Here is a 16,071-nt window from a genome sequence, read left to right on the forward strand (position 1 = left end):
TACTGTATATGCACACGAATTCAAACATTTGAGAAGTTATTGCAAAAACATGCATGTTACCGCTGCACAGCAAGAGGGGTTTATAAGATACACAAAGCTATGCAGGTTAACTAAACACTATTTTATCGATTTGCGGATGATGGCCTTATTTATGTCGATGATTCAAACTGACAAACGGAGAAGCAAAGTAACACTTCAGCGCGTGCCTGTAGTGTGGAACAGTGAGTGGTTCTCAAAGTGGGGTTCCAGGGGGTCCCCAGCTAAAGTTGTTAACCCATTAAGACCTGGAACTGTGTCATTTTTAGATTTGAGCTAAAAAGCATTATTTTGCACTTTAGGCTATTAAAACATAGCAGATATACAAGCTCATAGCGCGGCACCGAGTGCCGCGCTATGAGCTTGTAGATCTGCTATTTTTGAAAAATCTGAAAATGTGTGCAAATCTTTGAATATGTATATTTTTAAAGCAACATTTTTAACTCAAATCTTTGCTTCTGGGGGGTCCCTGGAACAACATATTTTGATGGGGGTCCGCGGCCAAATACATATCATTTTGGGGGTCCTTGACATGAAAAAGATTGAGCACCACTCACATAGAAACATAGGTTTTTCAGAATACTGTTGAGATTTAGGAGACATGTAGAATAGGCTTCAGGTCTCAATGGGTTAATACAGCATTACAATCATTTTAAACACTTTATCCATTTATATGTTGGCTATTCAAAAAAAACATTTAACACAAATCTTCTCTTCTAGGGGTCCCTGGCACAAAACATTTTTTTTTTACCAGCGAGGATGATATTTTCTGCCTTTTGTCACACCCCATCCAAATCCAGACATGACCGCCCTTATGTGACACGAGGCACAGTATATGATTTACAGAGGACACGTCGGTTCATCGCGTCGAACAACTTACATAAGGTGGCATCATGCTCCGGAACGGAGGGTGGAGGTGTGGCGGTACGCCCGCGTGAGGCTGCTGCCCCCCGTTGAGTTTGGGCTGAGGGGGACCCGACGAGGGGGGCATCCTCTCCCTGGCGGCCTCCCTCGACTTCTCCCCCCTCTGGCCATCGGCGCTGATGGCCAGGGTCCGGCCCGGCTCGTCGGTCTCCCCGGGGGGCGAGGGGGTGCCGAGGAGGCCCGTGCTGCTGCTGCCGCCGCCGCCGCTGACCTCCTCTGGTGCCCTGCTCTCCATTTCGGCGGGGCTGGGTGCGGTGTTCAGATTCCTCCCGCCGCCCTCACGCCAGCTGCCCACATCTAGGGGAGAAAATTGAGAATGCACAGATATTGATTTTTTCGTTTTGACCTGATCTCGTTGTCAAGGAGAGCGCGATCCCCCCCGAGCAGCAGGCAAATAGGAAGCGATCAATAAACATGCACTGAGACAAATGTTTCTGTGAGACTATGTACATCCTGTGCGCCAGTGTTGATTTCGACGACTAAAACTATGACGAAAAATGTTCGTCGACTACCTTTTTTCACTGCCGAAAACGAAATAAAAACGAAATAAAAACTAAGCTACGATTACTGAAACTAAGACTAAATATATTGACAATATCGTCAACAAATAAAAACTAGAAAATGTTAGTGAGGGACGAGTGGAGAAGGGATCCAGTAGAACTAAAAGACCTACTTTGGTTGCGCTCGGGTGTTGCGCTCTGAAAATAGCAGATCTACAAGCTCACAACGCGTCGCGGTGCGACGCGTTGTGAGCTTGTAGATCGGCTATTTTCGGCATGCGACCAAGTGCAGAATCAGCCATTACGACGCCATCAAGGCGCCGCCAAAATACATTTTAGTCGACTAAATCAACTGTAAATTTAGTCGACTAAAACTAAGACTAAAATATGACTAAAACTAAATGGAATTTGATTCAAAGGACTATGGCTAAAACCAAATCAAAGTGTGTTGTCAAAATCAACACTGCTGTGTGCATGCAGGTTTTGTGTGCACATGTCGGCACCCGTACTTTGAGGTCTAAGGCTGGGGCCAGGTCCATAGGGCTCCTCGTCTTGACCGTCCCCTTTCTCCGCCTCGCCGGCCGCCTGCAGGCTGGGGAACTCCTGTTGGAACTGGCTGCTCACACGAGGAGCCCCTGTACAAGAGACGCAGCACAGTGTCAAAACAAGTAGAACAATCACCGGCACTCACAGAACCATCCTTTGGCTAGATTTTGTTTTAGTTGGGGTACAGGCGGGCCTAAAACACCATTTCAGCACAGCCTTCCTCAGCATAGCGTTAGAAACACAGCACTTACCATTTAAATTATTTGGCATTTAAGCTGATGCCATCATTACACACAAAACTGATTGGTCTCCAGTGGGAAAATGAACCCTCGATGCTAAGCCGTTCTCATGTCTATTAATAAAGTCAAAAAACACTGCAGAACTCCAACACGGGTAGTCATTGTCTGAAAGGTATCTCAATGGTGCGTTCACACCAAGCCCCCAGAACTACGGTAGAACAGCGAAGCGGCCACGCCTGGTGGTCAAATATGAGAATGCACTTAAATGCTACTGCGCGTGCGTCTTCCGTTTAGCGCGCATGCTCACGACGCGTCACGACCAATGGATCCATTCCATTGGTTCATATTGGTTCCATATTGGTTCCTATGCTTACTTCCGGGTGCTTCAAAACGCCTCTGAGCACATTCATTGAAATGATAGCTGGGGGCGGGGCAATCCGCCCTCTAGTTATATTATACCTCTATATGGTTCACACGGGCAGATAAAAAGATACATGCTACCGTTCATTTTCAATGCAAACCAGCGACATGAAGAGACAAAGATACATCCGACGTTTGTAGCTGTTGCTCTCTAGCGACAAAGATACAAAGCTACAAATTCAAGTTGGACAGGGTTCAACTTCCAGATGCAAAGACACAAAGCTACAACTGTCACTCCGATGTCCGCACGTTTGATGACGTCAACAATCACGCTGAGCAACACAGATACAAAGCGACACGGCGACAAAGATGCTGTTATTTTTTGTACCTCTGTATCTTTTAATCTGCCCGTGTGAACGCACCATTAGGCATTTCTGTTTCTTAACTCATTCAGTGCCAGACTTATTTCTGGCTGTGTTGTCCCAGTGCCAGAGCCAAAAATGCATTGTTAAAAAAAAAGTGCTCAGGAGCCGAGATACAGCCTTTTTCAGTAAGAAGTTAAACAAAGAGTGAATGGAGCAGCAAATGTTCAAATCATGATATCTTGGGTTTAGAAAATTTTTTCCGCCCCCAAAAATTATTTTTTTTAATGACGTCTTAGACGTCACGTGGCGCTCAGGGCTTAACAATGGCGATAAAAACGGACGTCTTAGACGCCATGTGGCACTGAATGAGTTAAATGCAACACAGTGTAGTGATGGCCGATAGAGCTAGGTTTTAGACTGGACTCAAATCCATGCCATTACGACAGTCAGTATGGTGAGATTGAGCACCGTTTTTTTCATGATGAAACATCCCATTGTAATGCGAGCCGGTTTGACACCCTGGGGGAAGAAGTCATCAGGATCCTTACTCACCTTCAGGCTGTGTCTGTGGCTTGCTGTTGGCCCAGGAGCGGCTACCCCCAATGGAAAGCTCCTGAGGTGGGGGGGCTGGTGCTTTGGTCGGGGGCGGGGGAGTCTCAGTCTGCCTGTGGTGCAAAAAAAACAACAATGGAGGGGTTTGGACGTCAAAGAGAGATAAAGAAGGGGTCGCATTTCCAGTGGGGCAGGAGCTGTATCATGTGTGTGTGTGTGTGTGTGTGTGTGTGTGTGTGTGTGTGTGTGTGTGTGTGCATAAATATGACGCACTGCATGTAGGCAGGCCTGTCACAATTATTACATAATTGTGTAATCGGAATTATTTTATATAATCGCAATTATTTTTGCATAATCGTCATAATCAATTCCATGTTAAAAAATGTCATATTTTCAAAAAATGTCAAAAATAGTGGAAATAGCAGATCAATAAGCTCAAAACGAGGTGCGATGCTACGTGTTTTGAGCTTATAGATCTGCTATTTCCACTATTAATGTTTATTTTTAAGTATAAAGTACTTAAATATGTGTTATTTGTCATGTCTGACCTGTGCAATTTTTGTTTACGATAGCTAAAAGCCAAAAAGAAATGTCATTTTTATTCATAATGTTCCATACATTTTCAACGACAGAAACACAATTAAATCGTTAATGGCAATTATTTCAGTGATAATTAATCGTCAACTTAAATTTGTAATCGTGACAGCCCTATGCGTGCATAAATATGACACACTGCTGCAGTGTGTCGCACACATACAAGTTGTACGCTGCCTCAGTTTAGGAAGTACAGTATATGTGAGGGTGTTTGGTTTGGTTTTGTGTGTGTGCGTGTACACGTGTCATTCATGTCACCTCTCGTCCCCTCCCTCAGGTCGAGATGCCCAGCCGCTGCCGTCCTTGGGGACGATGTTAACGTTTGGGTCGTTGCCCTTGTTCTCCGCCTTCAAGCTGGGCAGGCTGGCCGGCGGGGGCATGCGCCGGCTGCCAGCAACTTTGCCCAAACTCTGGAGCCCATGTCTGGCAGCCACTGCAGTCAGGGACAAAAAAAAAAAAGACAGTTAGAATGTAAAGAAAGATGTTACGTGAGATCAGTGTTGATTTTGACAGCAAATTTTGATTTAGTTTTGGTCATTGTCTTTTGAATCAAATTTAGTTTTTGACATATTTTAGTCATCTGAAATGTTTTACTGTTTGTCTAGTTTTAGTCGACTAAATATCATAAGATTTTAGTCGACTAAATCTACATTTGGTTTAGTCGACTTAAATGTATTTTGGCGGTGCCTTGATGGCGTCGTAATGGCTGATTTTACACTTCGTTTGCATGCTGAAAATAGCCGATCTACAAGGTCACAACGCGTCGCAGCGAGACGCGTTGTGAGCTTGTAGATCTGCTGTTTTCAGAGCGCAACACCCTAGCGCAACCAAACATAAAATTACTTCTTCTCCACTCGTCCCTCTAACATTTTAGTCTAGTTTTTATTTGTTGACGAAATTGTCAATATATTTAGTCTTAGTCATCATAGCTTAGTTTTTATTTAGTTTTCGTCAGTGAAAAAAGGTAGTCGACGTACATTTTTTGTCATAGTTTTAGTCGACTAAATCAACACTGCGTGAGATGACTTCATACTTGAGCAAGGATTCAACCCGATCAAACTGCCTTTGACTAAAAAAAATGTGCACACAAAATTTGGTGCTCATCTGTCCAGGGGTTTGCGAGATTAGCCGCGGACAAACACACGACCAGACCCATTTGCAGACAGCTCGCCTCCAACAGAGCCAGACCATAAAGATAACTACCCTTTTTCTTGATTTCATGCCATTTTATAAAATTATCCAGCAAGGCAGCATACAGTGAGGAGGACTGTAATACTGTTTGCAATGCGTACAAATAAGATTTTCTATATCATGATTCATGACTATGGCTTAAGTGAGTTGAGCAAGACAGGCAATGTCTGAGTCTATGATTCTGACATTGAGTGTGTGTAATGAAACAAAACCAGTGTCTACACACTATCAATGAATGCAAACACTGCCTCACAGTTCACTCGCTGGCTATGGTAGGATATTTAATTCTGCTGATATATATTTTGTGTGTGTGTGTGTGTGTGTGTGTGTGTGTGTGTGTGTGTGTGTGTGTGTGTGTGTGTGTGTGTGTGTGTGTGTGTGTGTGTGTGTGTGTGTGAGAACTCACCTGCAGTTTTCTGGGTTTCCAGAGATTTGCCCTTGTAGGTATTGAAGAGGCTAAGGGTTGCATACTTGGTCTTGCCATCCTTTGCCTTGGTGCTGCTCTGCCCTGACTTCTCGGACATTTCGCTTGAAACTCATCGAGTCTGGTCCTCTGGTCTCACCCCCAGAACCAGCCTCCTAAAGGCCACCGGGTGGAAGACAGACACACAGGAGGTAAGCGGGCGGGGTCGGATAAAGGGTAGACATGAGGAGGAAGACTGAAATTAGTTCTAACCACACAGAGTTTTCCCAGCAAGCGTCTTATGCTCATGAGTTTTCCGTACATATACGTTACTGAAAACCCTTGTGGGTGTTGATTACAAGACTTCACTGTAAGAAAAATGTAGACTGGAAGGCAAGGCAATGCATTAACAAAACCTGCAGAACCCTCTTAAATATGCGCCCAAGAAACGATATCAGTTGCCAAACGCTTTCCATTGAAACTGCTGCTGAGACCAGGCCAACTTAAAGCCACTTGCTCTGCAAAGAAAGAACTCACAGGGCTGAGAAAAGCCACACCGCATGGAGATAACACTGAGTCATACAGCTGCAGAGAGGCTGCTCTGCCTGTGATATTGTGGCGAGAGTGAAGGAATGAAACGAGTACGATGGAAGAGGGAGAGAGAGATAGAAGTGATTCTTCCCACAACCGGAATGATACCTTCTTCTCTCTGCTCAAAGAGGCATGTCCTCCTGTTGCCATGCCTGCACTACCTACGACAACAAGCAGAGTAGCCAATAGAGAGAGAGAGAGGCTGGCAGGAGGAATGGAGAGTGAAAACCAGCAGGGGATGATTGTGAAGGAAGAGTAGTGTGTGTGTGTGTGTGTGTGTGTGTGTGTGTGTGTGTGTGTGTGTGTGTGTGTGTGTGTGTGTGTGTGTGTGTGTGTGTGTGTGTGTGTGTGTGTGTGTGTGTGTGTGTGTGTGTGTGGAGCGGGCAAGTGGGTAGAGCAGAAGGAGAAGGCCTGAAGCAAGACAGAAAAGTGAGCAAGAGAGAGTACACATGAGAAAAGTAAAAAGGACAGAGATGTTGCATTTGGAGCTTCTGTCTCTTTCCTCGAGTCACACGGGGGTCATTTATAATTGATGGAGAGTGGTCCTGGTGGCTGGGAGAGACAGTGGAGCACCCGACGGTCTCTGTCCCTGAACAACTTTACAGCCCCTTACAGCACTCCTGCCAAGGGGACTTCTCCTCAGATGAGAGTAGAAGCAACCATGCAGACAGACATACTGCGCTGCCACTGCCATCAATCAGCAGTGCTCCCCCTCTGAACCAAGCCGTACTGACATCACACTCTGGGACATGATTAAGAACGTTAAAAAAAATGCGGGTTTATTTATTATAAATCATCTATATCAATTTTTTACATTTTGTTCATCTGCGACTCACAAAAGGTCAGACGGTTTGGGCCAGACGTCGTGCGTGTGTTTGTTGGGAGGCGTTATGGAATGATAAGATGCAAGGCAGACAAGAGTGACAATGGTCCACCTTACTTCCTCCGTTCTACAAGCACCAGTGCCAAAGGAGCTCCGCGCTACTGAATCCTGGATACTAGGGGTCAGCCGAGGACAAGCCATGATTGCCACGGTTAACTCAACATCAAACCTTTCTTCTAATTCTCAGATGTTTTTTATCAGTTCAACCCTAAAACATATATATATATATATATATACACAATGAAGGGCTTTCTTGGGGGGTTTCTTGCCGTCTACAGTGGGATGTGAATAAAGAGACTGCAAGGGAATAAAAAAGAAAACTAGAATCTTCATCAAACCCAATACCACTTCCCTACCCTCAACTGGTTCAGCGCAACCTCTGGCTGTTCCCATTGCCTGATACTTAGATTGACTTCCTCCCTGCAGTTACTCCATTACAGTAAAAAAAAACTGGTGTCCTCCTTTCATCCATGTCCAGCGGCCAGCATACATCGAAAATGTGTTTCTGCTAAGGAAGATCTGCTGAGTGAATTGGAGTATAATATTTTTTTGTGTGTGTTGGCTTCACCTCCTTTATAGTCCTGTAGCAAGCCCTCAAAAAAGGCCTTAGTTTTTGAGATACCCCTACCCGAGGTAGAACAAAACACAACCATGTTTTTTCTTATCTTTAGGGTCTCCCATTAATGAAATGGATTGTTGTGAAATTTTATTTTTGGGCAAAATTAGTTTTTTGGGCTATTCTTTAGAACTACCCCAATCTCTGAAAAAAGGCAAATCCGAATAGGGTAAAGGTGACCAAAAATGCTATAACTTGAGAATGCTCACTCCTATCTTCATTAAATTTGCTGAGGTATGAACCAGGTGTCTACCCTACATCACCAAAGTGTCAGAATGTAATTTACCTAAAGAAATACTGAAATATAGTCCTTTAAACATACTTTTAGTTTAGGCGGAAATGGTACTTTTGTAGTGTGGACTCCTCTACTTTCCCTCATTTAGAAAAAAAACATATATTTATGTCAAATAAGCTGTTACTGCATAGCCTAAGATGCTATTAAACAATAACCAGTGGTTGTGTGGAGAGATCTAGTACAGTTTTATTGCAAATTAGACTTCTTTAGACATAACCCATCTCTGGAAATAAAACATTATAGGCGGGTGCAAATATGGTTTGACCCAAAAATAATTAGAACCAAAGGTTTCTCAATGGTTTATTGTAGCATCAGGTGTACTTAATAACATATCAAAAGTTTACCAAAATCTGATCATTAGAAATGTCAAATGTCCAAGATGGCCGTCACCAGTTCCTTAAAAGACCATTACTCCTTCATTATTTGCCCTACACAAGTCATTTTGGTGCCTAATCCAATTTTTGGTGATCTAGGAATCCAATTAGCATATATAAATTATAGTCAAGTGATTATAAGTACAATTATATATTAAAGCAATTGGTTATAAGCATATTTAACAATGTAATTTGACATTTCTCCCTTTTCTACATGCCATAATGCCCAGGATTGGTATATTCATCACCTATACATGTAATTCACATTCTGTTGAAGCTTTCAAGATTTCTTTTGATACCAATAAGGAATGAATGAATTATTACTGGGTGGTAGGTACTGTGACATTTGTAAAACATGGCTGCCAATGTGATAGACTGGGAATATTACACAAATCTTGGAAGAAATTCACTGAGAAATGTCTTCACCAATTTGTTTGTAAAGGTGTCTGGTTCCCAAACTGGGGGTCCCCCAAATGATTTTGGGGGGTCCCCACCCAGATGGTTAGCTTGATGTGCAACATTGTTTTCAATACTCAACAGTAAACAAACCAACATACAGTATGTGTATACAGGGTATCTGCACATTTCTAAAGTTACAATTGAATTACTCTTAAGACTCAATATTATCTCAAATATTAGGTAAGAAAGAGGCAAACATTGTGAAAATAGCTGATGTACAAGCTCACAACGCTACACTAAAAAGAATGGCCACTTGTCTGGTCTATGGGGAAGATGGACTCCTAAGTGGGGATACAGTGGAGAGAAATGGCCCCTTATGGGCCTAGAGAGGATGTGCAAGTCAGTACAGAGCTATCACAACATGTATCTAGTGTCTGGGTGTCTAGGCAGGGGTGGTGGAGGAGTGTGGCGTGGATAAGGTGCAGATGTGCTTGTCACAAACATCTCCTTATTCCTGAGACTAGTAGTTGTGTGAGGTTTTAGTGCAAAATTAATTTCACATGACTTTATTTTATGATTGGTACTGCTGGCAATAAGCTTGAACCTTGATATTTTTAACAGCAAGAAGGTACGTATAGGGGACAGCCCATGATGCCCTGGGCTCCAGTCTCCCCATAGAATCCCAATCTAACCGACCTCCACGCCCATAAGGGGCTGTGTCTGTCACCAAGTTTTTGTTGTGGAGCTGTTCTGGAGAGGGGAGAGGACGCTCTGAGCCATAATGATAAGTCACTGGGGGCCCCTGGGAATATTAACGGTCAGCCACCACGACTCTCCTGTGAGCCAGTCCGACATACACCCTTGTCTGCCTGACACACAGTCATGCACCACCACGTGGAGGTCTTACAACCACCACTATGGGGGGGCGACCCTCCTTACGAATGCCTATGCCCACTCACGAGCGCCTATCTCGGGCATAGGAGCCAGCCAGACCCGCCAGGAGGTCCATTTGGCATACATACATATGTATATGACACAGTCTTGGAACATGTGGAGGTCTTACAACCACCACCACTGGGGACTGTCCTCACTACCTATGCTAACTAAAGAGAGCCTATCTCGGGAATGCCTATCTTGGGAGCAAGCGTGGAGGTCCACTTGGGACCAGTGGGACTATCCAGTGAGCCAGGCGACATAGGGACACTCCTCTCAGCCTCACGCATTAGCTAAATTCCAATACCTTAATTTCTGCCTCCTCCTCACTCCGTCCTCCAGCGTGCCGTGACTTAGAAATCGTTTGCATCCCAAATGCTAATTTGCTTTTGGAGGAGCTGAGAACGAGGAGAGCGCAGGCACCCTAAGCCACTTGGAGTGAGATCTGGCAAAGATACAAGTTTATCTTTCATGTATCGTTTGCAGAACTGTCTTCGTTGAAATGGCGTATCATTTCTGTTGGAGGTTTTGCATGTCGGACATGGGGGGGAGGAGAAGCTCAGGGTCTCCTTGGCTCCTAACTTTGCTCTTCTGTGCTCCAAGTGCCCAGGGAGCAATCCAGTGACCCCCTATACTCCCCTCTACCCACCTGAGGGGAACCCCAGGCCCATTTATGTTGGGCGGGGATATGCCCTGCCCACACATCCAGGTATATCCCCCTTTGCACCCAGTGTAAACTCTAGACCAGACCCACACCCCATACTCCCCCCTGTCTAGGCACCCAGTAGATACTCGGTTCTGACAGCTCTACACTAACCTCCACTACACTAACCTCTTTGCACACTCACACTTATTGCCTTCATAATGTGTTAAAACATCTATTTAATGTTTTTCAAAATCTTGTGTCTACAAGATGACACTGCGCTTGTCCACGAGAAAAATAAATATTCTCGTGTATGTAGGGGAGGAGTTGGGTGGGTAAGGGGAGGGGTGCAGAGAGATTGGTTCATAATGCAAGACATTTTTTTGGGGTGGGGTGTATAGTCAAAGATGAATTTAGTTTGGGCTAAATTTGATCCACAGAGCTATCCAAAACCTTTCAATATTGAAAATATTCTCAACTGACAATATTCTCTGCCACCACCTTCTGAATTACTGCAAATTGTGACTATTAGTTTTGTTGTGTTTTGAGGATATCTTGAAGCCTTGTTCCAGTAAAAAATAAATATAAGTAGTTGGACATTTACTATATAATTAGTTAAACGGGTGACCATTTCAGTGTTTTAATCACAAACTAAATATTGGATTTCACAATTATCTAATTGTATCTCTGCAATTTGGACAAGTCCAATGGATTCCCAGGCGCTTTTTTAGGGTACGGTGCTTTTTTTCATATATGCAAAGTACAGCACCATATTCAATCACACTCACACATGATTGCTGTGTGTGGCAGGGGCAACATGAAGCCATGTCATTAATTAATGGATATATGAATTTATGATTTCAGTAGTAAGAACTTTTTTATATACACATCCAAACCAAAGGTGCATAGATTAATTCATTTTAAGAATTGCAGGCCTCAATACAGAGAAGCATTACACAAATGGAATACTGTGATTAGGGGTATGTAAGTCTAAAGAAATCTCATTTGCAATAAAACTGTACTAGATCTCTCCACACAACCACTGGTTATTGTTTAATAGCATCTTAGGCTATGCAGTAACAGCTTGTTTGACATAAATGTATGTTGTTTTTCTAAATGAGGGAAAGTAGAGGAGTCCACACTACAAAGGTACCATTTCCGCCTAAACTAAAAGTGTGTTTAAAGGACTATATTTCAGTATTTCTTTAGGTAAATTACATTCTGACTCTTTGGTGATGTAGGGTAAACACCTGGTTCATACCTCAGCAAATTTGATGAAGATAAGAGTGAGCATTCTCAGGTTATAGCATTTTTGGTCACCTTTGCCCTATTCGGATTTGCCTATTCCAGAGATTGAGGTAGTTCTAAAGAATAGCCAAAACAACTAATTTTGCCCCAAAATAAAATTTCACAACAATCCATTTCATTAATGGGAGACCCTAAAGATAAGAAAAAACATGGTTGTGTTTTGTTCTACCTCGGGTAGGGGTATCTCAAAATCTGAGGGCCTCTGCTACAGGACTATTATTGTGTACAAGGATCAGCCACACACTGACAGACTGGCAATTATTGGCAACAAATTTGGTCCATTTCAACCACAGGTTTGGGAGTTCACATTGGAATTTGAAATGGCGGGTACATTTTCAACCCATTAGCCATGGCCACTGTGGCAAATTAATTAAAACATTAGTTTCCTGTCCCTGGTCAGGATGCCACCCCTCTCTACAGGAAGGAACCACGTATCATGTGTCACACACACCATCACTGCTCACTTCTGAGGGAGACTGGTCAGCGTGCGAGTACCATTGTTGTCTGAACAGGCTCCCTTTACTCTCTGCTAGCAGGTTTTTAAAAATTCATTATTAAAAAGACTTTTAATAATGAATTTTGACCTATATGGGAGAGTCAGCCAAGGACATTTGTTTCCACAATTTCTAAGCTTTTAAATGACTGCAAACGATGCAGTGAAACAGACAGTCGAGAAGTTCAATATCTCCAGTTTATATACTAACTGTTAAGTAGGTGGATATTAACAACCGAGTCACCAGTACCGGTCGTTCTCTCTCCCACACAGTATGATGGTCAGAAAGGGACAAGGGCCAATGCAGTGAGTGACCACCACTTCACCTTCTATGTATAAGCCTCCGTTTATTCTATCGCTCCAGAAAACTTTGAGGTTGGTAGAATGTACCATGTACTGCCATTCGTAAACTCCTCTTAACGATTTTTGGTCCCATGGAGATGAATGATGGGGTGGTGAAGGATAAGAACCGCCGGCCAACCTCAAACTATTGTGGCTCTGCCCTACCTGACCATCAATACCACGGGAAGGGACTGTAATATTATCTCACTGCCTGCCCAGATAAGACACACAAGAAATAAAAAGGCACTGATGATTTAACCTCATTCACTAATGAAAAACATGCTGGTATATGAATGCCAGAAAGAAACTAAATCTAAAGTAAACGACGCTCACAGAATGATTCATTGATCAAATGGAAAGGCTGTCAAAGCCTGTGGATTTACATACTTAACTCAAGTTTAAATCCACTTTTAGTCACAAGGAAATGTCTAGCCATCTTGATTTTTGGCCCCATGTTCCTATGTTTGATTAGGCCCGTTTCCATCTCCGGCAGTACATCTATGATCTGATTAAATACAGTGGCTGACTTAAATCAATCAACTCACTTCCATCAAATCACTTGAACATTAAAACAAATGTAACCTCTCTAGTTAAGACTCAAAGGCAAACCCTCCATCAAAAAAAAAGCAGGAAACAGCATGAATTCACTCATCAGTCATTCTCAAAGCCTGCTGACGGAGATGTCATAATGATTCAATGACACTGCCATTGAATCCTTTCAAGACATTCACTCCCTGAGGCCAGACTCATGAGCTGTACCATTGATGCACTAAAAAAAATGTACCCCCCCCCCCGTGTAGGGAAATCTTCAATGCTGCCTTCCTGTACCATCTTGAGACGGATTGACAAATCATAGTGCTCATCAATCCAGATAAATATGCCAACATCCAAAATGTGGAAATCCAACACCCAACACAATTGGTCAGAGACAGATCATCTACGCCTGGCAGCTTTTATGACTGCAATTTCGTTCAGGTTTCCATAAATCAGTGGCATTGATGATGAGTCAGGCCATCTTGCTGCGTGGACCTAGATTACTGGGGTGGTGTGGGCAAGGCAGGGTGGATCACAGGGGCCTCTCCTCTCCTCTCCGCCGGGAGGAACTCACCCGACCCGGCCCCAAATAATAATAATAATGCCTTCTTCACCGCAGCGACGTTATCATCAGCAAAACGCCTCGATCCTGCCGGCAACCCACTCCCAGCCAGGTTTTTAGAATCCAGATGTGCAACGTGGTGCTGCTGAGCGGCAGGCCAGGCTGCATCGCTTTTAACATACTTTCGGTTTGCTCCGATCGCCATCACATACACACACATTCATTTAGCTCTCATCGCGACCACAGCACAGCAGGCTGGCTAACCCAGCTAACGCCGATCGTGGTGTTCGCGATCGGCGTTAGCTGGGATAGCCAGTCGCGATGAGAGCTAAATGAGTGTGTGTGTGTGTGTGTGTGTGTGTGTGTGTGTGTGTGTGTGTGTGTGTGTGTGTGTGTGTGTGTGTGTGTGTGTGTGTGTGTGTGTGTGATGGGCATTTACACCAAAGAAAAGCATGCACATAACTCATTACATTATAGGGGGTCCGCCAAATCTTTGTTATGTGATATTTTGTTTTACCTTAACCACTTGAACCCTAGCATCCCTTTCCTGAGGAGAACTTTAGCCCAAAAAATAGCAGATCTACAAGCTCACAATGCCTCGCAGTGAGCTTGTAGATCGGCTATTTTTTGGCTAAAGAGGTGTTTGGTGTGGAGGGGAAAAAAAGAGCTGGACCACGTAAACAAAAAAAGTTCAATCTGAAACACAATTTTAGACAATCTAGAGTAGGGGGGGTCCCTGCTTCATCTATCTCTCTCAGCTAAGGGGGTCCTTGGCCTGAAAACGTTGAAGACCCCTGCATTACATTACATTACAACATCCCCCCTGACGTGCCAACAATAACCCACCTTGCAGCCGCCGGTCCCTTCTTTGATTTGTCCTCTTGTGTCTTCTATTGGCATGGACGAGAATTCCGTTTGAATTTGGCCTGGTTTAGTCGTTTTAACAGTGTGTGTGTGTGTGTGTGTGTGTGTGTGTGTGTGTGTGTGTGTGTGTGTGTGTGTGTGTGTGTGTGTGTCTGGTGGCCGGCGGATTACAAAAGCTGTTGGCTAGCCTGCTAGCCTGGCTCAGGCTAACGATGGTTAGCTTCGTTGAGCTCGCGCTGCTGTGTGTGTGTGTGCGGCGTGTGCCACACAACCAGCTCGTCAGAGTCCTACGTCCCCGTTTCGGTTCTTCTTGTTATTTAACGTCCCTTAGTTAGTTAGTTCCGTCTCGTTTCTTCGTCGGGACGTTGACGGGGGAATGGGGTACGGGTTCAGTCCCGTCGTTCCTCTTGTCTTCCCTCCTTTCACCCCGTTTCTTCTCTCTCTCGTGTGAGACGGTTTCTCTGACTGTGTGAGGCCCCGCTCAGGCCTGTCTCACTATCAAAGATGGCAGACTGAGGGTTGCCAGGTTTGCTCGACTGTTATCCACCTTTTTCTGTGACGCCAAAATCCCCCTATGCCAGTGGTTCTCAAACGTTTTCATGTCAAGGACCCCCAAATTGACACTTATTTGCCCGCGGACCCCCATTTCAAAAGATATGCCAGGGACCCCCATAAGAGGAGATTTTTTTTTTTACGGCTCTAGCAGTGATTCTCAACCATTTTAATTTCAAGGACCCCCAGTTTAACATGCAGGGCTACAGACCCCTTTTATTTCTTTTTTAGTTTAACGCCTGATTGTTTTTTTTTTTTAGTTTTACGCATCATTACGTTTGTGTTTTTACTCAACATCAGTAGTGGGAAAAGTACTTTTTTTCCTCAAGTAAAAAGTATCAATGCAGCAATGTAGAAATACTTTTTTTTTACTTGGTCATTTTTCAAATCTTTTGAAAATAGCAGATCTACAATGCATCACATCGCCAGTCGCAAAGCATTGTGAGCTTGTAGATCCTATTTTCAAATGGCAAAATGTATAGGGCTGAAGTGGTTGTATTTTTTGTAATGATAATCAAAATCTAAAAGTAACTAATAACTAAAGTTTTGAAATGTTAGTTGAGTAAAAGTACAATATTTGTCTCTAGGATGTAGTGGAGTAGAAGTAAAGGTACTGAAAATTGGAACTACTCCAGTAAAGTAAAAAGTACCTCAAAATTGTACTTAAGTACAATACTTGAGTAAATGTACTTAGTTACTTTACACCACTGATTATATTTGTGTTTTTACTTAACATGTTTCTGTCTGGAAAATGGTGACACACAACACAAGCTATGAGAAATTCTGATCACACTATAAATTCTCTTAAGTGGATCTGGGCATAGAGGTTACCCCAGTTCAGTTTGGAGATTATTTCACATGGAACGTGAGTAGTTTAATATTACAAAGAGTGAAAAATGTTACAGATCATATGGCGATACATATAAAGACATCATGACAATTTTGTCTTACATAGAAAATGCCAGAAAAACT

General features: G+C 43.5%; 1 protein-coding gene across 10 annotated transcripts in view; it reads right to left on the minus strand.

Annotated features, from left to right (window-relative positions):
• prrc2c (proline-rich coiled-coil 2C) overlaps positions 1-15,033 on the minus strand; it is a 55,947-nt gene extending 40,914 nt beyond the window's left edge. For all 10 annotated transcript variants that reach the window (XM_084067337.1, XM_084067332.1, XM_084067340.1 and 7 more), the window contains exons 1-6: positions 14,530-15,033; positions 5,714-5,886; positions 4,375-4,549; positions 3,523-3,635; positions 1,970-2,095; positions 917-1,257 (exon numbers count right to left, since the gene is read on the minus strand). In XM_084067337.1, coding sequence (XP_083923463.1) covers positions 917-1,257; positions 1,970-2,095; positions 3,523-3,635; positions 4,375-4,549; positions 5,714-5,831 — 873 coding nt within the window. In that variant the 5' untranslated portion in view covers positions 5,832-5,886; positions 14,530-15,033. The remainder of the gene's footprint in view (positions 1-916; positions 1,258-1,969; positions 2,096-3,522; positions 3,636-4,374; positions 4,550-5,713; positions 5,887-14,529) is intronic.
• Positions 15,034-16,071: the final 1,038 nt, after the last annotated feature.

The sequence above is a fragment of the Gymnoscopelus microlampas genome (genome assembly GCF_963454915.1).
Source record: "Gymnoscopelus microlampas genome assembly, chromosome: 9".
Classification (NCBI taxonomy): Eukaryota; Metazoa; Chordata; class Actinopteri; order Myctophiformes; family Myctophidae; genus Gymnoscopelus; species Gymnoscopelus microlampas.